The following is a 23,475-nucleotide window of genomic DNA, read 5'->3' as shown; positions in this document are numbered from 1 at the left end:
GATATTTTTTACATTTGGTAACACACATTTCGATGGATTTGAATTGCATCCACACTTAAACGATCCAGAACATATACATTCGAAAGCACTGTTTAGAGTGGAGACATCAATTTGAAATTTTTCCTTTTACAGCTGTTATCAGTTAACATTAAATTCTTGATCTGAATGTTTTATAAACACTGGGGAAATAGGATGTATCTCAGTATCTAAGATTTCTTCGCAATACTATTTAGTGATACTCCTTTATAATATGTTCCCGCAGATCAAGTTCAGTCTTCAAGGCCAAGAGATAATTTTCCCCCTTGGCTCTGCGGAGGAGGAAGACATGCCCCATCCATTGCAAGAAACCACCCAGCATGTTCTTGTCGCCAAGGACTCCAGGCATGAGAGGCGTACCATGAACTGAGGATGTCTCTTCCAGAGGATGCCAGGGCCACGATACCCCCGCTAAATGTCCTGAAAGACGAGAGGAATAAGCAGAATAAGATTGTGGCACATTCATCAAATCACCGAGGTAAGCGGCCTTCTTTTCTTCACTTCATGACATCAGTTGAAGGTTTTTGTGAGTCAATGAGTAATAAGTCTTAGAGTCAATTCTAAATTTAAAAAGCTAACCACAGGCAAACTCACTTGGAATCAACGGCATGTGCTGGAGTGGAACTATATAACCTCAATAGCCTATTTTGAGTAAAAATCACCTTCACTCATGACATAGACTCATTCGACTCTTAAAACAAGGGACTTCTCACGACAAATATTACAGGGGCTTAACTGAGAAGCTGAGAATTGACCCAAATTTTATGTTTTAGATGAGGAATGATGATTTTTAACCCTTTAAGTCCCAAAAGTGACCACATCAAATTTCCATTCACAATATCAACCTTTAAGACCCAACAGTGACCAATGTCAGCTTTCCTCTTAAGAAAAAAGGTTATGAGAATTAAGTAAATGATCATTAAAGGGTAATTTTTTTGATCCTTTAACAATTTCTCCCAACTAACACCATACGAAAATGTGGAATTTGAATGTAGATATGGGGGCTTTAGGGGTTAACTGATAGTTTAGAACGAGAGTTGATCACCAGGGCACTGAGGGCAGGGCACCAGGGCACTGATGAGTCACTTGGCTCTCCTAGGCCACTTGGCTCCCCTTATCCTTTGGTTTGGAACACATTTTAACCTTGGCTTTTATTACGAAATTCACATAATCATTCTTACAAGTCAATTTGAAATTATATCATTCAGGCAAAAAAAGGTGATGGTGCATGGCGGGACATAAGGGAATTGCTTGAGCAGCTCCTGTTTATCCAGGATGTTAGAGAAGCTGTACAAGCAAATGGTAACAAAATCAATCTTCGCTTTGCTGCTGATGGTGGAAGAACCAGCAACAAAATTGGTAGTTATGGCTGTGTTTAGCGTATTAGAAGAGAAAAACCATGGATGTGACCATCAGTACACCATTGCTTTGTATAATGGTAATGGCATGTATGCAAAAATGTATATCTTTCTTTAAATGTTCCACTAAGCACCGCTGCAGTACTTTAATTCCTGAATGTAAAGTGAAGACATTAGAAAGAAAAAAAATACTTTTTCAGCTTCTGCTGAGGGTCCCAAGTGGCAAGATGCTACCTACACAGGCATCCTCCGCTGCTCCTTATTGTTGGAACAACTTACTACCAACATCACTGGCTTTGAATCTTTACCACCTTTTAAACATAATCTTAAGACCTTTTTAGACATGTTCTTAATTTGTTACCTCATTAGTTTAGAATTTAAATCTTTGTTAATATTTATTCATTATTAAGCTCTACTTCTGTAGTTTAACATAAGTTATCTGTTTACATTGATTTTTGTTCCTGTAAAAGGCATTTGATCATGCTTACATGGAATTTGTGCTATACAAATTATTATTATTATTATTATTATTATTATTATTATTATTATTATTATTTATTTATTTTAGGAAAAGAGGACTATGATGAAGTGCAGACCTGCCTGAGAGCCACTTTGTTACAAGTGGAAGAACTAAAGGAAAAATGGCATAACGGTGGATGGTGTACACTATTCAGTGATATGGTAAGTTGATGCATTGATATTGAGTTATAGGTTACAAGTTTATGAGCTTTCAAGCAGAAAAACATGGACTCTATTCGTAATTTGCATGGGTTACTATGGGTATAAGCCTGATGTTCACCTATCTTGTAAAATATGCTGAATTAGTTTTCTTTCCCACATGTAGGTTCTGCTGTTCCGATTGGAAATTTCTTGCAATGGTTTATGGACTAAACTCAGCTACAGCGAAATTCGTCTGCATATGGTGCTACTGCATTAAGGCAAAAAATTGCTGACTTTACAAGTAAGTTTGCTATATAATGATATGACACTTAAGTTGACAGAAGTATATGAACTGCCACTGCTTATTTTGAAGTTACCATTAGTCATTTCAAGACTCAGTCCTCTAGTGGAACTTAAATAAATATAAAGTGGTATGACTCTTTAAAACTTTCTCTCTCCAAACATTTTGTCACACGTTTTCGAACTGGTCCGTAACCACAAAAGGAAAGGTGTTCTTGAAACAGAGTTGGAGAAAATCAATGTTCCTTTCAAGTTTTTCGAAGTGCAGAGTGAAGAAGGGACATCTCAAACAACGTGGACAAGACTTGATTACATGACTATGTTGCAGTAATGTAGAATTCACAAACCTGAAACCCTTGTTTGAAAACAACTCTCATAAATTTGAACAAAATTGTTGATCTGTAAATAAAATATTTGCCCGCAAATAGAATTTTTATGCCTTTTCCCGCCTTTGTTAGTAATCAATTGGATTGAGTGGTCCTGGGTCTTGGGGAAGAATTGGAATAACGTATAGCCCCCTTTAGGTGCTTGTTTCAGTCATATGATCAATATGATCATACCATAGTCATTCGTCTTGGTTCAGCAGCGGATTAAGACGTGCTTTTGTTCTTTCAAGGTAAGCCTATATAATCCACCGGTTCCCGGTTTTTCCCCTCTATTTCACTCTATTGTGTTCTGAATTTTCTTTGTTGGGGTTACGTTCCCCTTCATTGCGTTTATTTACCAATTTTTTCCCTACTTGTTTCGTTTTGCCTTGCTTTATTTCCGGACCGCATGGCGCTACGTTAAGCAATTTTTCTGTTGGCAAGATGGAAGCTACACTTTCTCCAAAAGTTCTCGTTTTAGGTCATTCTTTCGTACGTCGATTAGCTCATGATCTTAAGAACGATTTCGATCCGCGAGCCTCCGAGACTTTTAACCTACAGGGGCAAGTCCACGTGCGTTTACATGGCACCGGCGGACGCACGGTCCAGAAATTGATCAAATACGACCTGGGTGTCCTTACTGAGTTTGCCCCAGACATTGTCATTCTCGAAATTGGAACCAATGATTTAACTGTCAGTGCACCCGAGGTCGTAGGTTCTGCTATTGATGATTTTGTTCGTTTCCTTCGCTGTTCCTTCGCAGTGAAAATCGTTGGCGTCTCTGAGGTCCTCCCTCGTGGAACAAAGTCTCCACATAGGTCGGATTTCAACAAGGCGGTGCCGATTTTAAACAATTACCTGCAAGTTGTTTTAGGCGAACAAGAAAGCGTTTTCTGTTGGCGCCATGTCGGCTTTTGAGAACCCAGTAGTGATCCTTATTTGCCCGATGGCGCTCACGTGAATTCCGTGGGCCAGTATTGGCTGTATCACAGCTATCGAGGCGCCATTATCAAGGCGTTTACAATGCTTGCTAAGTAAATTTAGGGCGTTTACGTTTGTCCTTTCCTATTTGGTACCTCCCCACCCACCCCTTCATTGCTTTTCTTTCTTGGTAGCTAGCGGTTTTTGCCTCATGTTTTATTTAACACTTTATTATACGCATCATGTTTATTTGGGGACCTGTGTTCCCGATTTCTTTTTTACGGACTTGCTGTTGCGGCGACCTTTGGTCAGCCATGCTTGTCCATGTTTACATTTGTTTAGAGCCCCTGTTGCTCTGTTTTCTTTTAAGTCACTGAGGCCTCGTGTCTCACTTTTTACAATGATTAGAGCCCCTGTTGCTCTGTTTTTGTTTGGATTCATTGAGGCCTTTTGTCTCATTTTTTACAATGATTAGAGCCCCTGTTGCTCTGTTTTTCTTATGATTCATTGAGGCCTCCTGTCTCATTTGTTACAATGATTAGAGCCCCTGTTGCTCTGTTTTTATTTGGATTCATTGAGGCTTTGTGTCTCATTTTTTACAATGACTAGAGCCCCTGTTGCTCTGTTTTTATTACGACTCATTGAGGCCTTGTGTCTCATTTGTTACAATGATTAGAGCCCCTGTTGCTCTGTTTTTATTTTGATTACAATGATTAGAGCCCCTGTTGCTCTGTTTTTATTTTGATTACAATAATTAGAGCCCTTGTTGCTCTGTTTTTATTTTGATTCATTGAGGCCTTGTGTCTTATTTGATACAATGATTAGAGCCCCTGTTGCTATGTTTTTATTTTGATTACAATGATTAGAGCCCCTGTCGCTCTGTTTTTATTATGATTCATTGAGGTCTTGTGTCTCATTTGTTACAATGATTAGAGCCCCTGTTGCACTGTTTTTATTTTGATTACAATGATTAGAGCCCCTGTTGCTCTGTTTTTATTTTGATTACAATGATTAGAGCCCCTGTTGCTCTGTTTTTATTTTGATTACAATGATTAGAGCCCTGTTGCTCTAATTTATTCCCCCCCCCCCCCCCCTTTTTCCTAGTCGATTATCAAATACCCCTTAGGCCTCTGGGTCTCTTTGCCTTCGTTGTGGTTTTTCTTTCACAGATGCCTCCTCGTCGTTCACAACGCCAAAAACGTCCAAGTCAACAGGCCCTAGAGTCCCTCGTCTCTGTGCCAAGCCGTCGCCGTCGCCATCAGCAACCAGCAGGTGACCCTGGTCAAGTGCACGAAGACGGACTCCCAGTGCACGAAGACGGAGTGGGTAGTGAACATAGGGGTGATGCTTTGCTTTTCCTAATAAAATTGAAAACAGTAATGAATTTTAAGCTTTTCAATTAGAGAATTTAATCATTGGTAACAAAACAATAATTTGCCAGACAACTAGAAGTCGCAGATGTACGGTTCTAACATTATTATTATTATTATTATTATTATTATTATTACTATTATTATTATTATTACTATTACTATTACTATTACTATTACTATTACTATTATTACTATTATTATTATTATTATTATTATTATTATCATTATTAATTTTAGGAAGGTTCAACTGTAGTAAAATCATACCTTAACAATCACTCTTACATTCTTTTTGCAGCTCGTGTATCACATGCCCCAGTTTCTGGAAAAATATGCTAGCACTTCAAAATTAAACTGTCAGCCAGTGGAAAAAAAAGAAACTATGAGCAGTCTTGCATGTTCCACTGTGGTACACAGAAGAGAGGTCGGCAGTCAAAGTACAGCGCACAAGTAATGGAGAAAGAGAATAGAACATTGTTTGCTAGAGTCAACAACCTGCTGTGCACCAAAAGAAGCTGCAACAGAAAAAGTGAAGACCATGGCAGCATAAACTACCTACAATGACAATGAGGAAGAAAGATAGGAGGCAATGTCAAATAAATAAAACTAGCTCAAGAGTAAGATATTTTAGTGTTTACTACCACAGACTGTATATTTCATGCATCTTGCAGTATTTTGGTGACCTGGTAGGATCAGGCTCATTAGCATACCTCAGTGCCTGACTATCACCTAAACGCGTAATCTGATTGGCTATGCAGGTGTCATTTATCAATCGATAGATGGCACCTGGAGATGGCACAAATTTATCAAACTTAATGAGCTAAAAAAATTTTTTTTTTTGATAGATCAATCACTGAGGTATGCTAAAACAATTAGACGGCTCGCTCTCGGTTTCTATCGCATTTGATAGTTGGCTCGGGGCTTTGCCCCTTGCCAACTATCAGCCAATAGAAACCCCGAGTTTGCCGTCTAATTGTTAAATAATTGACATTACCATCATCGGTAATGTTTACACTGTAAGGGCCTAGTTTTGTACTCTAGATACTAAGTGGAGTGGAATTACATGGTTGCATTGAATTTTTTTCAATTGATTGAAAACTGTACCAGTATTAATTTGTTGGTCAAACTTCATTCTCTTATTAATTTTTTTTTTTAGGTTCAAAAGTTACCACATGTGCATGGTGTTAACAGACGTGTGACTCAGAAAGATCCACCAGTAAAAGAAAAACTGCTCAATCTAATAAAAGTCATGACCAATGCACAAGATTAAATAAGTCTCCCTCTAACAAGTCTTTGGCAGCTCATAAATATCTTTATTATCAACGTGATTTGAGTTCATGAAAAAGAACAGACTCTACACTTTATTACTGAATTTGCCAAAAGAGATTGTTATGACAATACAGACTAACTACATTTTTCCGACCCCGACCATGGACTGACTCGTGCCTCTGAGGTTGATATCAGTCCAACTATATTTTTTGACAAGTGTGATTCAAGAATGAAAAACAATATTGCTGATTGTTGTAGCTTATACATTATTCAAGTGATACACTGATAGTTATCAGTTGCTTGTATGGAGGGTAATAAACTTGGACCCACAATAGCAAATGTGATATTTCTTCTTTTTTGGCAGACATTTTGAATGACTAACCAGACTACTTAATAATTAACAACACGATGTTTACATTTTCAAGATGCTAAACTCATCTACTTTCTAGAAATATATGGTTATGTATGGCTTGGATGGGAACCTAAGCTTTTGTTAGCCATTTTCTCTGTCCATGTCAATTTTTAGCAAAAATTAGTAAAAAAATGAGGGGTTAAGAAAACTTGAAGTTGCAAAATATTTTGCCTGCAATGAAAGGAAATATTAAAAGCATTAAATAAGACATCTTCCTTTCTCAAAGTTCGAAGCTTCAACCAGCAACAATTTTCACATTCCTTTTCAATTCAAGGAATCTTGAAATTTACGCTAAATTCAGCCTCTGTGTGCCACTTTCTTTAATCGTACCCAGACTATTGAACGACTGCCGGTCAGGTGGTATCCTCATCCCTCATAGCCGATAGAGCCTGAGGCCTAAGTGGTGTCCAGTTTCACATTTCTGATCCATGAGACTTCAATCATGCGCTCTGGGTACCGGTATTTTTGTTCCAGTAAATTCGAAATTGAAGGATTTTGCTAGTAACTTTTGGCATAGAAATGTCCGAGCGGGAGCAGTCGAGATCGGTAAGAGGCCTTCAATTCAATTGTTCAGCAGCGCCGTATTTGAGATTTAAAAATTGGAACTTTAACTATCCTAAACGATCCTTTTAGCTTACATTTAGAGATGTGGACATCGCGGACTTCCTAGAAGAAATGGGGAGTTACCTGGAGGGTCATTTAGACCTGTTAGATGCTGTAAGTAAAAGTTTTGTATTTAATTGGTATATATATTTAGTAAAATGAGGAACTTTACCAGGAATTTGGCTCCTGGGTGAGGAATATTGACAAAGCAACTTGCGACTTCAGTGCACCAAAACTGACTATAATACGGCAAAGCTGCCTCAATCATCTCATCCGGTTCGAGTAACAAAAATTGGTATATAAAAGTTATGTGTATACAGTAAATAATGAAAGAATCAAAGAAGCTTTACTTTTGGTTTGTGTACTATGTTGCCAAATGCAAAGAACTTGTCAAGGTATTCATGCTGTGTAGCACTTTCAAATGGGCTGGGAATGCATTTGGGCTTAATAAACATTTCTTTTCATTTGCACTCATTTTCAGGCAAGGCCACCGGCAGAAAATGACTTTGTTCGTTGGTAGGTAGTGATTTTTGGAGTTTTCATAGCTGAAGTATTTCAAGCTTGATGCTTGTTTAAGCCGTCCTGTGTTGATTTTATGATTTCTGTCACCTTTTCAGGGATCAGATGGTGTTGCTTGCAGCTCTATTCATCACTGAGCAGCCCACATTTTGGGAACTGCGGGAAATTGGTAAATATTTATTTTGAGTTTAGCTAATATCGAGACATTTGAAATTAAGAGGAATGCATGTTTAAGTAGTTTGTCAGAATGCAAGTTGATACGCAGCCAAGGTGACTTTAGCGCGGTGGTGAGTCTCTCAAGTAGGTAGCCTGCAGTTTTGTTCACACATATAAATGTTTTAGTGCTGCGAGTTAAACCAGGCATTTTATTGAGAGGTGGTCGAACTGAATAAGACACATGCGGACATGCTGTTTTTTTTGTTGATGTTGTTGTTTTAACTCTCTAATTTCTAATCAGTCCGATGCGCGCATGCGCGCACCGGTGGTCAATTCTCCTTGGGGTACACCAGCGACAATTGACCTGACGAGTGCAAATTTACACTATTCACTCCCCCAATACAGCTAAATTGTTACGCCGACAATTTCCCAATCAGTCGTGCGCTTTTCCGCTTAGCTTCAACCAAAGTCCCTCACTGCCACCAAGGACAAAAGGACTATTGTCTAATGGCACAATGGCCAAAAGTTGAGCCTGAACAATAGACCATTTCATGATACAATGACCAGGGTTCTAAAACCTCTTTAAAGTATGTGTAGAGTTTGGGCAAAAAAATTACTGTCACCTGCATGACCCAGCTAAGACTGCGAAGTGAAACATTTGTTGGTTGAGCTTTGATATTTATTGGTTAAGGTAAGTTACTGAAAACCATGAAACAATTTTAAGGAACTCAGTGACCCAAGCCATGGAGTTTTAATTGTTTTGCCCAAATTATTTTATTATTGACTCAATGAATTATTTTTATTTTAAGACCAAACCAAATATGATGGCAAGCTGCGAGATTGATGAGGGCGATGATGAATGGACTCCACAGATAACTTACTAGATGATATTTCTAGTGATGAGGATGACCGTGAAAAAAGTAAGAAACAAAAAGGTGGACAAAGAAAAGTTTTAGATAAAGATGAAGGTCAGTAATTTTTAAATGCCACTACACTAAATTGGACACTGATGTTAGGAACAAAGTAAAAAATTATTGCAGGGATGTACTTGTAAATAGCCCAAACAAAATGTTCCTTTCAATTAATAATATTGTTTTCCTATAATATTGATATGATCCATGCCTACAGAACCTACAGAGCCTGCATCCATGAATGTGAAGACCTGTCGAAAGAAAGTACCACTTTCAAAGGCAAATAAAAACCGTAACAAGGTAATCTTGGAGTCCGTTTAATAAACATGAGTCCTCTGATTAAAGAAATTTCTTAAAAGTGTGATGAATATATTTCATTGCGCTTGACTTAGCAGTAAGTAAAAAATAAGACAGTGCATGTATGTCACTACAGTTTGTTTACAGTACATTTACATTGTAGCCAGAGGGTTAGAGAAAATATATATTGTATTTATTTACAGACTAAGAAAATGGGTGACTGTAGAAAGTTGGTTGAGGTTTAGAACTTAAAGAACTTGCTGAGCGGGACACCTTCTGTTGTCAAACCTCCAGTAGTCACATGACCACCACTGCAGCCATCTCAAAGCCCTGGGACTACAGTGTCTCCAGGCCCAGGTCCATCGTCCTCATCCTCATTGACACCTCTACCACATGCATCACTCCTATCACGCTCGCCACAAAACAAGAACATGTACAACACTAAATGTGATGGCTGTAGAAAGCTTGAAAGAAAAATGGACAAAATAGACGAGGAATTGCAGCACCTTAAAAAGGCCTTTCAAAAGGTAATCAAAATGCCACTTTTCACTCACAACAGCGCCTTACATTGAAATTGACACAGGAAAATGTAAAACAAAAAGTTAAAAATAAGTAGACAAAATTTGATGAGTAAAAAGGACCACATCACAGGAGCAGTGACTTCCACAGATTGAAAGTCACAACCACGATAATATAATTGGACTCTTGAGTGCCTGGATTAGTCTTAGTGTAGTAAATTTAGAGAGTGTATTAAATTAATTTAGTTACTTATATCATTATCATTAGAACCTCAACAATCTCTTTGTAGTTAAATAATTTAGCCACAAGAGATCCTGCCAAACTGGCACCATTTACACCACAAACATTAAAAATTACACCAACCAAAGAGGAGGGAGATGATACTTTTCATGATAAACATGGAGCAGACGACTCATCACCCACAGAGCTTAGGGCACCTACAGTTTCCAATACTGGCGAACAAGAAGAAAGTGCTTCCATCGCGGCCCCCACCACCTCCAACACAAAGAGTCACCTTGAGTGTCATATTTCCAGGGAGCTTAAATTTACAATTCCAGCAGATGTAAGTGCTCAAAATAAATTGAGTTTGATTTATTGCTTGGATGTTGTGTGGCTTGGACTGTATCACCAGTCAGGCATACTAAAGTTATCATTAATTCTTAAGCCTTGAGAAGGTGGACTTATTATAAAGAAGGAAGTGGGTGCGAGGTCATTTCAAATGACCAGTGTTTACCTCAAGACTACATGTAACTTAAAAAACAAGTTACAATGTTCAACCTACCATGGCAAAATGATCTCCTCAATGAATACCAACTTTTGTTGTAGAGAGAAACTGACATTGGTATCCCTGTGTTTAGTGAGCCAGGCTTATAAAGGAGTGTTGATGGGGTGTGCTTTATAGAGCTTCAATTTATGGTTGATACACAAAGGGTATATTTCTCTGTTGATTGACAGGATTTATATCATTCTATGTTTTTGGGACCTCTTTGGTGTCCATCAGCCTGAGCTTAAAAGTATTGGCCATGTATATGCAAGACCACCAAGATTTAGTTACACAGCTGTCCTCGGCAAACATCAATTAATCTACTTACAAATGCTTACATCATTCGTAGGATCTATTCAAGTATTTCGCTTCATTTCCTTTTGGTATCACTTTGATTACCGTATTTTTGTTTTCATTTAAGAACCGCCCACTTCTGCATGCTGTTATTTGTGTGTATCTCATGAGTAAGGAAAAATAAATCATCAATAAGCTTAACTGGAGCTTATATCATTAAATTACTTTTAGACCAGTGAGATCCTTCACTGGGACTTAAAATTCTTCTTTACTTTTTGGGGAGCTTAAGGGCTGTTGTCATACCTAAACAATTAAGTCACCAATAACCCTTTCCCCCCTCCTCCCACTTTTTGTCACTCCATATACATGTGGCTACATGCATGACTGATAGGTTTTATTATAACCATTTAGACTGATTATACTTTTAGCTAGGCATATTTGCACTACAGCAATAGTTGGTGCTGACCAATCCAAAAATTGGTTAGGACTCGATTATTTGTGAAGGAATAGTCCACTTTTCACGGGGCCATGCAAAACAAAACGCGACGGGGGCAATTTTTGGACAAACTTCTTCTGCATTTAATGAAAACCGATGAAACATCCCGTGGATTAAAATAACCAAAATTGCTATAGTTATAGCTTTTGCATTAATCAGTTAAGGATACCGGGCCCTATAAGTACAGTGGTAACTAAACTTTCCCGCAAGATCTTTCAAATAAAAAAATTGAAAATGAGTGAATATTTGCCGAGAAATTAGGATGTAAGCGATTTCTACGGGAAGTAAAACTTTGCGTGACAATTCAAGTGCTGTTTTCTCAAATTCTAGTTTTCGCTTGAAGGGGACACTTTCAAGAGTCACAACTCAAAAGCGATTCAGCCGATTTTAGTCAAATTTGGCCAGATTCTAGAATAATCTATAAACAACAAAACTAGTGTCGGGGAATTCAATTATTCGAAAAATTATTCCCCTCACAGTCATTTCTGTGCGTTCCCTTCGCATGGTTTTCTCGAAGTTTTAAAATTATTCTGTAATTTTTGAATGAATTCGAATTAAGGAAAACCCTGACACCATTTTTTACCCCTTAGGACACTGACCTCGAGTAAAAAAACAACTTTCAAAATATGGAAATCGTATTGAATTAGATCTCGGGAAAAACAATCTACACTTTCAAGTTTCAACTGCGCGGAAAACTCGGGAATTCATTTTCTTGAAAAATCGATGAAATATTCGAATAGCCAGTCCTATAAGCTTAAATTCAATTTTGTTTTTGGGTAGCTGTGATGTAACCGAGAGGCACTACATCTCTTAACTGTTAAACTATTTACACTGTAGTCAGTATATTTACTATTTTTTTGTGTTGATCTATAGGGTTATGTGTATTTCTGGGACGAAACCAGAGCAAAGAGGGGCTCTTCCGAGGTTGCGTCATGCTTGTTGAAGCACATCATTGAGAACAGCACAGGAGCAAGGTACAATGCTGGCTGCCTTTTCTGTGTAATTTATTGTGATGCCCCAATAAAAAATTAAAATTTGTAGAATTTATTGAAAGCATAGATTACCTCGACATGGCATTTCACTTTACAAATTATAATATTTTGCAAAAATTGACTTTCTCCAATCTTTATCAGCTTGCATGTTCAATTGATTCTAAAAACGCTTTAGAAAGAATGCAAACAAAACCCGTTTCTCTTTCTTTTTTTAACAGATCACTCGTCACATTTTCCGATGGCTGTGGTGGGCAAAACAAGAACTGTACCATAATTTCCCTTTTTCACGACATGCACAAAAGGGGAGTGTATGACATAATTAACTATAAGTTTCTGGTGAGGGGTCACACTTTCCTCGAAAATGAACGCGATTTCAGTCTAATAGTAAAGAGAAAGAGGACCACTGAAGTCTTATTGCCAGGCGATTGGACCCAAGTCATCAGGGAGGCCAACTTAAAGAAACCATTCATCGCAACAGAAGTGGAGCAGGGTGACATGAAGTACAAGATGGGAAAAAAGTACCAGGATGGAAGCCAAGTAAGGATAAGGGAAATGCAATGGATGGATTTTGGGTGCAGCGACGAAGAGGACGAAGAAGGAGTAAGACTTGTGCACCACCCCAATGAGATCTGGATCAGAACCGGTTTTTTCCTCGTCAGAGCCGTGGAAAAAACTAAAAATCAAAGAAATCCAGACCTTAACTGACCAGCCGGACAAACTCTACCGTGGCAAGCTCCCCCTCAACCCAGCCAAAGTAAAGGACCTGAAGGCAATGGCCTCCAAATACATGCTGGAGCCCCAAAGAGAAATTTATTTACAAATGGAAGGTGATAATGAGGATAATGAGTAGATACAGTACCAGATGAGGTAAGAGAACCCATCCCCTTAAATGGACCGCTTCCAATTATAGTTTTTTGAGATCCAATTTTAGCTGCTTCGCTATTTTGAGAGAGACACCTGATAGGCCAGTTGTAATGACGTAGCTGTGTGACCATGGGAACAAAAATCACAGCGAAGCATTAAACTTTAAATAGATTAAAAAAACTATTGTGGGGCACGGGGATGGGCCCTCTTACCTCATCCTCTCTAAACAGTACCCTCGCCATTTCGAACTCAAATATATTTCCCTTAAAGGGTCTTTTTTTTTCACTCATTTACTGTCAGTTATTTCGAAACATCTGCAATTTCGAAATTTTTGTTGTTTTCCACAAGTGGTTTCAATCAATCATTGAATAAATAGTTTACATGACACGAAAAAAACCTAGGAGTAATAAATCTCCCTGGATATTTTACTTGCTTTCGTCCTTGAGTGGTCTCAGATCTATTCCTGCAGAAGCATTATAAGTAGGTTAATAATTTTGACAATCAATCTCAAGCCTATTGCTGCAGAAAAAGTTTAAGTTTAGAATTTTTGAAAAATATTATAGGTCTAAGGAAAGTCCAGTTTCCATATCAGGTGCCGGTTGATAGCATAATAAAATGAATTGCATGGACGGTCTTGTCACTAGGACAGCCATACATTCCGCTTGTAAATAGCTATGTATAATAAATTACATGGACGGTCTTGTCACTAGGACAGCCATACATTCGGCTTGTAAATAGCCATGTCTAATAAATCACATGGACGGTCTTGTCACTAGGACAGCCATACGTTCCGCTTGTAAATAGCTATGTCTAATAAATCACATGGACGGTCTTGTCACCAGGACAGCCATACGTTCCGCTTGTAAATAGCTATGTATGATAAATTACATGGACGGTCTTCCCACTAGGACAGCAATACGTTCTGATGTAAATAGCTATGTATAATAAAACAAATTACATGGACGGTCTTGTCACTTTTGATAAATGAAATACATACGCCTGTCAATCTTTGTAAAGATTAGGCCAAAAAAGGAATGATCAAAGAGGGGAAAGAGTGAGCTTACAGCACATGGGATTCATCGAGATGTGTTTCTCAATATTTTCTCAACCACATGCAGTCGGTGTTTATTAATGGGAACCAAGTGTTTAGCATAATCCATTTATCAAGAAAGCACTCCTAAGGGGGTCGGTATCTGGACAGTGACATGTACATTTGGTGACACTAACATGTACATTTGGTAACGAAAAAAAACAGCAGAAATTTTTTAAAAAATTACAGCAATATGACTCGCAAAAAGTTTCATTGCTCAGGAATGGGGGGAGGTGGTCCCAAGATCTCTAGGGCCTTCAGCACCTATAGCTATCAGTCCTTGGCTATTTGGTTCTGTTTCTAGGCAACAAAACATTGCCTGGTGAAAGTCACAGTGATAAATAGTTTTTGAAAGCTGGTATCCCTTTTCAAATCACACGAGAAGAGAGAAAAATTGCATCAAAATTAAGCTTAGAACACTCTTTCAACTTTTGTAACAACTTCATTTAAGACTAATCTATGTAAAGTCGTATGCTAACAACACCAAATGTAAACAATGATGTCAGCAAAGATTATCCTATTGTTATCTGGGATTCCAGGCCACTCTTTCAATCCTACAAAATTTGAATAAAATTTCGATCCTTTGGGAATGGTCACATTTAAAAACTGTCGTACGTTATGTGAGTTCATTGACTTTCCAGGAAAGTTTGTTTTCAATTAACTAACAATGGAAAGTTTAGTAGAGAACTGGTTTTGGGAGAAATATGCACTGGAATCTCACGCAACTCGCGGGCCACCTGCCTCATTTTCTTCGACGTGAAATAACAATTTGCTTAGGATTCTCGAAAGGGTTTGTAGCCGCGTGTGCGCGCCAAACTCACCCACGCCATAACAAGGGTGTACGCGTCAGCTGAATGAGTCAAAGCGTCTATCAAAAGCCGCGCGCGCACAACAACAGAGGTGGAAATGCAGCATAAAATAAAAGCTGCAAGAAACATTCTTTGACTTGAAATTTTGCTCGGTGACCAAGCCTGATTTTTTTTTCATGCGTGCAACGTTCAGTATGCCACTTCACATAGTAACGTTTGGGAAACTTATCACGTACAATTTTTTGATGAAAAAAAAAATCCTTTTTCGATATAACACAAGATCTAATGGGTATCCTTTTGTCCTATTGGCAGAGGAGCTAATGAATTTAAGGCGCTTTCCAACAAAACAAACCTCGGATGCACCGCTACTAAAAGAGAATACTTTAGTATTGAAAAGCAAGCCAGATACATTCAACGATTCATTGCTATTTAATCACAGCTGTCGAAAATATTCCTGTTTTGCCGTGAGAGTGCGCTTGTGTCGCGCAAGCGGCCGCCGACCAAACGATAAACAATAACTTTCACTGATGTACTAGTTACTTTTATGGCGAATAATTTTTCAACAAGCATGGATGTAAGAAGTTTCAAAACGTTTTACTACTCGTGATATACTTTTCAAAACTCGAAGTGAACTTTCGTACCTCCACGCTGCAATTATATGAACACCAATTAAAAAAACACCAAACTATTTCATTTCACAATTCACCTCTGCGAAAGACGCAATTTATTGTATAACTACAGCAGGTCATAGAAATGTAGGTCTTTTCACATGTCTCAAGAAAGCGCTTATGCCCTCTAGTCCAAAGTTAACTATTGCTAGGTAACTTCAAAGTTATCAATTATTTCTGTGCTGCCAATCCCACTTATCTTGCGGACCTCTCAGGAAATAAACCATTCCATTCCTGTGAGTTGTAATTTTGATCCATATTTTTCTATCTATATTTCTATTTAGGGTTTGCTGTTGTTTTAACAGTAGATTAGGACACAGATTTTAGATGAAGGAGATCAACTTCATTCGTGATGAGCGCTTGGGTCTTGTGGATATTTTGCAAACTCGACGAGAGCAACTCCTGGAAGTTCTGAAAAACATTTCTTCCATCTCGCTTGAAGATTTAGGCAAGGTGCTGGAACAATACTGTGTCATAGGAGGGGGCATCGTTTTAATGGTGGACAGACTCAACGATATGGAAGAATTTTTCTTCAATCAACTTTGAACGGTTCTTCTTATGGCTTCGCAAAACGGCTCTTTTCAGAGCCAGAACAAATAGGAAAGTCTTGACCAATGTTACCGTATTTAAGGATTTTTAAACCTATTTTTGATTTGCGCGATTTTTAAATAAAAATCATTAATCAAACAATGCAGAACTGGTCATCTAAAATATTCTAATTAAAGAGAACGAGCATATAACAAAACATAGCCAAAATTTTATATCTAATACCTATCTTTTGGTACAATGTAGTGAAAGCAAAATGTATCAAATTTTTGAAATGGCAACATGCACATTTGGTGACGAAACAAAACAGCAGAATTACAACAATACGACTCCAAAAAAGTTTCATTGCTCAGGAATAGGGGAGAGTGGTCCCACGATCTCCCTTATCGGGATATTTAATTAATTAATTAATAATTTATTATTTATATGGCGCAGGAATCATAAACAGATGCTCTCACGCGCTTTACAATAAAGATATCCTAAATAAATATAATTTAAAATGACAATGGCAAGGTCAATGGCTAAAATACAATTCTCAATAAAGGTCTAAGGCTTATATTCTGTGGACGAGGCCGCTCCACCCTAAACCTGAGCCACCAAACGTAGGCCACAAACAAAACTAAAGGTACAAAAAGGGATAAACAAAGAAGAATCAAAACAATATACAGAGAAGAAATGAGTCTGGGAACAAAGTCCGCTAAAAACCAAATAAATTTATAAGAGTGTCATTCTCTGAGTCCGTGTGTGAAGTGGTGACCAGATGCGGTGGCGTAGTGGAAGGCAACGTAGGATGGAGGCTTGAATAAAATAACCTTGTGAGAGTTCTAGTGGTAGTTATAGCTGTTGTTGGTTGAAAAGAAGATACTGACGGCGACTGGATACAAAGTTCTGGATAAAGAGGAAATTTAGTGCAGTTGATGTGCTTTGGCCAGGGAAGACGGAGCTTGTTAAAATGGCAGATGCAGTGGTGATACACATGATGACAAACAGGACGGCATGGCAATAGTGTTGGAAGATCAGTGTGGCTCATTGAACAGAAAGGCAGGTGACTCAGGCAAACAAACATAACAGTGAAGTGAGAACATTTCATGTGCACAAGAAGCATAAAATGTGTCCGTAGTTCCTTTCCAAGTTCCTTTTGACGTGCGATTGTAATGGTGGTATGGTGAGTTGTGTTGGCGCCGAAAATGCTGTTGCACATGGGAACTACCATGTTCCTACACTTTGGCATGTCCTTGGTAACCACAGGTTCAGCCGTTAAAATTAATACCACAAGATAGGACAGGATCGCTAACATTTTGCTGCTTAAGGACGCCAAGTTCTGGTTTGGCTTGGTTCGGGCGTTAAACAAGCTGTCACGTTGATGACGCAGGTCTGAATTAGCTTAACTGCGCCACGTGCATCATTACTAAAAAGAGTCGCTTCCGGTTTTCACCTGTTTCCCGTCCAATGAAAACCTGGGGATTTTAACTGTGACAGCTATAGATAAAGATGCTTTTATTGCAAGGAAAGTTTCTTTGTGCTGGCATACAATGTGTGATTTCTGCACCTCGAAACAAGGGAACTCTTATAGCTGAAAACGTAACCACGCAAAGGTCACAGCCTACATCTCTCATAAAGCTTGGGGTTTCTGTATTGAAACGAACATGAAAGAGTGCACCATTTTGCAAACTTTGTTCAATTTAAGGTGCCAAACGCTCTACATAATCTATGATAACTGCTAGTATGTAGCTTAAACATAACATTTTTGCGGCCTATGTCCCAACGTGACCCTTGTGACGTCACCAACAAAACTATGAAAACAATGCGTTAAGGTCTATTAGGAAATCGCGCCTATTAGAACATTGACAGCATAGGATTTCAATACAATACATATTCTTATTGAGAACTTTCGTTTTTGATATAATACGCTCAAAAACATGACTTCCGCGATGCTACAGGCGATGTTAAATTCGTGTTTAGTTTACCGTCGATAGTCATGCCACTTCTGTCGAAAAACTTCAACTTCTGATCTCTTGTTTTCCTCTGTTTATCTTTTGATGTTTCAATGAATAGATGCGTCTCACAAATTTTCACCTTAACAATACCCATACCCAAAATATTCCTATGATTCACATTCAAAATGTGGCCTGGGTAACTCATGCGTATTACGGCTGTTTCACTGATATCACACCACACTGCTTGTTTGTCAAGCAATAGCTTCGCCTTCAACACCGTTCACGGTAATTTTTATTTAGCAAGACTTCTTGACAAGCAGTAATCCTTTAAAAACTTATAAATGCGAGTTTATTTCTTTTGCTATTGATCAGCTTGAGGTACATGACGATCAAGTCAGAGATTTTTTGGAAGAGCTGATAAGCTTCCTACAAAATACTATGGTCTTTGACCAGGTGAGTAGAGTTAGCTATTAAGCTTGTTTACTTTTTTTAATTCATGTACGCCCACAACACCACGCAATCGATAAATAACTCAATTGTTGTCATTTTCATATTCCAGACTCATCCAGACATGGATTACATATAGAGGTGGTAAGTAACTCGCCGGTACTACAGGCGAGCGGAGGCAAGCACGAAGTGCGCGCTTCCCAACACTCGCCTAAAAAACACAATAAATATATAAATAAATTTGTTCTGCAGGCTGAGAACTGGGGGAATTGTATTTAATTTACATTAAAATTCATGATCGTTGAATAGAACTCAAAGCCACCTGAAAAAAGGACAGTCAAGCACTGCAAATTTTATAGGTTGAAACTCCCGTAATTGATTTTAAAGACCACTCTTACTTGTTACAAAGGTGGTTCGTTACAACTACTGTCCTTGTGCACACTAAACCGGGAAATGATGGTTCCGTGGAAAGAGTACGATTGAGTTCGGTAATCGAACGAAATCGAACTTACAAACAAAATAAAAAAGTGAAAATGGTGTTGAAAATCAATAACAAGTTCTTGGAGGCTCGAGTTACCTCAGTTTACCGACCTTACCCGGTTACGACGATTGCCGCTTCGACGTAAAGGTCATATAATGAGGCCCTAAGAATACTCGGTGTTGACTCTATCAATTTACTCGCCAATAGGCAACCATGTGATGTATCAGGCGATACTGGGATTTTGACAGACTAATGGAAAAAAAAGGCAAGGGTACAAAAATTAAAGTAGCACTCCCAAAATTCACTTCAGCTAACAATCCTAACATTAAATTTTGCGAGTCGTTTGGTCAACTTTTCATTGCTTATATTTTTCCTACCTACATGCGTGACTTTCCCTTGAATGACAAGATTTTGCATTCACTCAGGAAAGTAATTGGCATTTAAAAAGCAATCGATCTTATAAAACGTGTTTCTTACTTTATATTCCAAGAACTTAGTTTTTAATCATTCTCTTTAGAAGATTAGGTTATTGTCAGCAAAACTGCTTTAAGCCGCACAAATTTATTTGGTAACTCTATACGCAGAAGGCGGTAATTTAATTTTCGTCGCGGGAGGACTATTCAAAGAAAAACGATATTTTCTACCATGTTGCAAGAGAAATCAGCCTGTTCACATGAAAATACTAATCAAAAGGGAAGCTTAAGGCATGTAAAAAAGGAGGAAGGAAGAACAAAAAGAGGCGCTCTTACATTAAGAAGATGTATTGATTGTGTTCCGCTTCGGGTGTTTGATAAAACAAAACACGCAAACGTTCAGCAAAAATTAATTTTTGCTGAAAAGTTTATTTTGTAAGTTACGAAGAAAGCCGTGCTCTTTCTGTGTTTTAAGTGTCTTTATACAGATGGGCATAGAGAAGATTTTTTGTTTCTACTTCCTGGTCATAAATGTACACAGAGGTAAAACAACCGACGCGTTTCATCCATGTGGCAAGTCGAGAAACGGCTGGTGTTTACACCTACGTTGGTGCTCGATTTTTTCAGTTTTTTCTTGCGCTGGACTTCATTCGTAATATTTTGGCAAATTCTGTTTTAGGTCATGTAAAAAGGGAGCATTTACACTTTCTAGCTTAAAAATAACGGTAGTTTGGAAGTGTAGCATGATATGAGAGAGGATATTATTTTCACTGATTTCAAGTTATTTACCTGGGAACATTTCTTTCATCTCGCTTGAACGTCTCAATATAAACTCGAAAATTTCACCTGAAAAGAATCATTTGACAACTTAATGCTAATATGGGGAGCACTAAATTTTAAAGCTAATTATTTACGTGTATAAAAGCATGAGAGGAAACCAGAGACCTCATTGGCTTTTATCTAAAAGCTTCCGTGAACTGTATTGACACGTGCAAAGTAACAGGAAGAACATAAAGTACTGAAATAGCGAATTGTGTCAAAGTGCATTCCACACATCTTGACCTAGCGCACTCACGTTTCACGGGCCAAACTTAATATTTTAAGATGACAAATAAGAACAATTACCTGATCAAAAAAGTTCTTTTATTACCAGTATATTCGTATACCCCCGATGATATGGTCATCTGGAATATCGCAAAAATCACTCTATCTAAGGAATAGCAAACATTGCATTCTTTCCTTGGCAACTTCAAATGAAAAAATGTTCAGGTCGAGATAAAATATAGTTTGTAAGCAAGCACAAGAGATGCAAAAAAACGATTGTGAAAACATCAACTCGAGAAAAAGTTTCCTAGTCTTGAACGAGAGTTTTGAAAATGTACTAATTTGCATAATTTCAATCCGGCCATCGGGCACGTTTAGGCCAATTTCAAACTTTCCCAATTTTTGCCAAAATAAAAATTTGCTGGAACTTTTGAATATTATTTTTGAAAATAGTTCACCAAAAGGGTCTTTTGGGGCAAGTAAAAAGAAATTCGATTTTTTGCTTCTGTTGCCGGATTCTTGAAAGTTACTGACAACGGCTGTTAAGGATAATCATCTGCAAAAGACATGTCTAGATCGCATAAGAAGAAAAGACTTCAAGCCTTTGGAGAACACGCAATTGAGCTCAGAGCATTTCATGGGTAAATGGAAATCTGAAGATGATGCAGCTACTGTTCTCAAGAAAAAGTTCAGTGACCAACCAAAACAAATTGACAACCTTGTCTCCTATTCAACTGTTGGGATTCATGGTCAAGAAACTGGTTAAGGTGATTCCGTTGAATTGCATTGCGCATCCTTGCTGCGCATAGTTTTTCGCACCATTTACCGCGCGCGCACGCAGAACATTACGGGACTTCATTGACGTTAAGCTCGGCAGGAAAATAAATGGTCCTTTTCTTCTAAACGAGCACGGTGACCCCCATTTTTTAATGCATCAATTTAAATGCCATACGGTTGGCTACTATATATCGCGATTTAAAGAAAAGTTTAATACTCTACTTTGAGATATTTTTATTTGAATGCTTTAAAAAGCACGTATTTAGGTAGTGCTGCTTACGTGCACACGCAGCAAAATCTTTGATTTCTTTCATAATCTTAATTCCAGTTCAATGAAAATAGTTTGTTGTGTAAGATTAAAGTGAATTTTGTTGAACTGCTTCGATATTTTAATGCAAGAAATTAATTTTTCTAGAGATGACAGTTCCCTTGTCTGATCACTAGCGTTTCTACCATAAACCTCTTGGGTCATCTATTTACTATAATAGCCATCCAGGTTGCACAGAAACGAGCACAGTGACCCTCATTTTTTATTGCATTTTTGTAATGCTCATAACATAGTCATGAACTGGACCAAGTCTTAGACAATTTTAAATACTCCTTCTTTTTCAGCGGAATCACCTTAACAATGGATATTGTACAATTTCCAAGATGGAGAACATCAAGTCTTTGAAAATGAGTGATCTTTCAGTACCGGTATTAAAGGAAATAGAAACATAGCTAACCTTCTTAGCTCTACATGCAAACAACAGTAGCGAGTTTAGTGTACATTGAGATAGTTTACTCAGACTGTAACCACTAACTTTATTTGTAGTTTACGTGATCTTAATAGCTTAATACTTGTTGCTCATGTTACCTGCTTGCCCGCACGAAGTATTAGAAGTTACTAGGACACTAACAAGTTATAGTCAGGTCCCTTGGAGCAAAATACAGGTGTATGGAACAAATTGTTACGGGAGTGAAGACAGTGTTAAATTTGACATCAACACTTGTTTTGTTTAAATGCAAGTCGAAAAAATGGACAGAGTTGTTGTCAAAACTGTCCACTCTAAGGAATTGGCATTGTTTGCAAAGAACATTGTTAGGATTCTTTGCTTTGTTTATTTCTTTACAAAATTATGCGTGATATTTGTATTTATTGCAATATGTATATAAGCTACGCTTGTTTGTAAAATTATCCATCGTTTAATAATGGTTTTGAATTAAACTGAAATAATCAATTTCTATAAATCTATCTCCTGGTTGTTCACTCAAATATTGAGTACTGCAGAATGTTCTTCGGAGTACTTTGTCTGAGAATAACCAGGCAGGGTTCTGGCTAAAAGGGCTGGACAGGAAAAACCGTAACTTCTGTTGGCAGATTAACAGGAGGCAGGAAGAAAATCTTGTGGGATGTTGGTGAGAAGCATCCTTGTTGATGCAAAAGGGTTCAATTAATAACTTTCACATCACATCCTCCTTCCCTGGTGTATAGCATGGAATATTATACTGGCTGGATTTATCTTTAGCTTGGTCTCAATTATGCCAGACTATACAAGAAACACTTTCATCAGGAACTTTGGGGATGTTAATGAAACAGAAATTTTCCATCCTTTCATAATCTTCAGTGCCAACAAGATTTTTTTGTGTTCCTTGATGCATTGAGATCAGGAGCACAGTTCAAGCTTGTGATTTCACTAGCTTTCCTTTAAAAAGTTTGATTTCCTGAGACTGGTTGTCAAGCATATCCTGATGGGTCCTTTTCGAACTCTTGTAAATTTTGAGCTGTTCTTGAACATCTTCAATAGCAGCCCACGCATTGTCGACAATACTTTTTATCCCTTTGATTGAACTTGTACAACTTCGATTTCTTGTTTCAGTTGGCATCTTAAGAGTTGACATTTGAGTATGCAAATTAATAAACGTCTTCTCCATTCTGCTTTCTATGTTATTTAGCTTGCCTATTATGATCTTTAGAAACAGTGTGGAAACTGTTTCCTTGCCGTTACCCATTACACCATAATTTTATTTTGGCGTGGATTGTGATGCTGAAATTAAAAGTGAGAGCCACAATTCTCGCCATTCTGTCAACACTATTAGCATTAATTTAACAGAAACTTGAGCCATACCCCCGATGACCTCAGAAAGGCACAATCTACCACTGAAGTTATCTTAAAAT

At 37.9% G+C, this 23,475-nt stretch overlaps 2 protein-coding genes, 1 long non-coding RNA gene and 1 pseudogene across 3 annotated transcripts in view; 3 read left to right on the top strand and 1 right to left on the bottom strand.

Moving 5' to 3' along the window:
* Positions 1-23,475, bottom strand: part of LOC146489646 (uncharacterized) — an 84,276-nt gene continuing 60,801 nt past the window's right edge. The window contains exon 4 of the mRNA XM_085103695.1: positions 1-456. Within this exon, the coding sequence (XP_084959821.1) occupies positions 270-456 (187 nt within the window). The 3' untranslated portion in view covers positions 1-269. The remainder of the gene's footprint in view (positions 457-23,475) is intronic.
* Positions 1,233-5,043, top strand: LOC146489650 (uncharacterized; annotated as a pseudogene).
* Positions 5,315-8,088, top strand: LOC146489649 (uncharacterized). Its single transcript, XR_014863453.1, has 3 exons — positions 5,315-5,601; positions 7,781-7,810; positions 7,912-8,088. It is a non-coding gene; the product is annotated as an uncharacterized LOC146489649 (long non-coding RNA).
* On the top strand, positions 9,609-13,345 carry LOC146489648 (uncharacterized). Its single transcript, XM_085104585.1, has 4 exons — positions 9,609-9,704; positions 9,986-10,258; positions 12,123-12,223; positions 12,460-13,345. Exons 1-4 carry the CDS (start codon positions 9,609-9,611, stop codon positions 12,944-12,946), a joined length of 957 nt encoding a protein of 318 aa, XP_084960711.1. The 3' UTR covers positions 12,947-13,345.

Source organism: Pavona decussata, unplaced genomic scaffold (assembly GCF_977016875.1).
Source record: "Pavona decussata unplaced genomic scaffold, jaPavDecu1.1 SCAFFOLD_4, whole genome shotgun sequence".
Taxonomy (NCBI): domain Eukaryota; kingdom Metazoa; phylum Cnidaria; class Anthozoa; order Scleractinia; family Agariciidae; genus Pavona; species Pavona decussata.
This window is presented reverse-complemented; position numbering and strand designations above follow the sequence as displayed.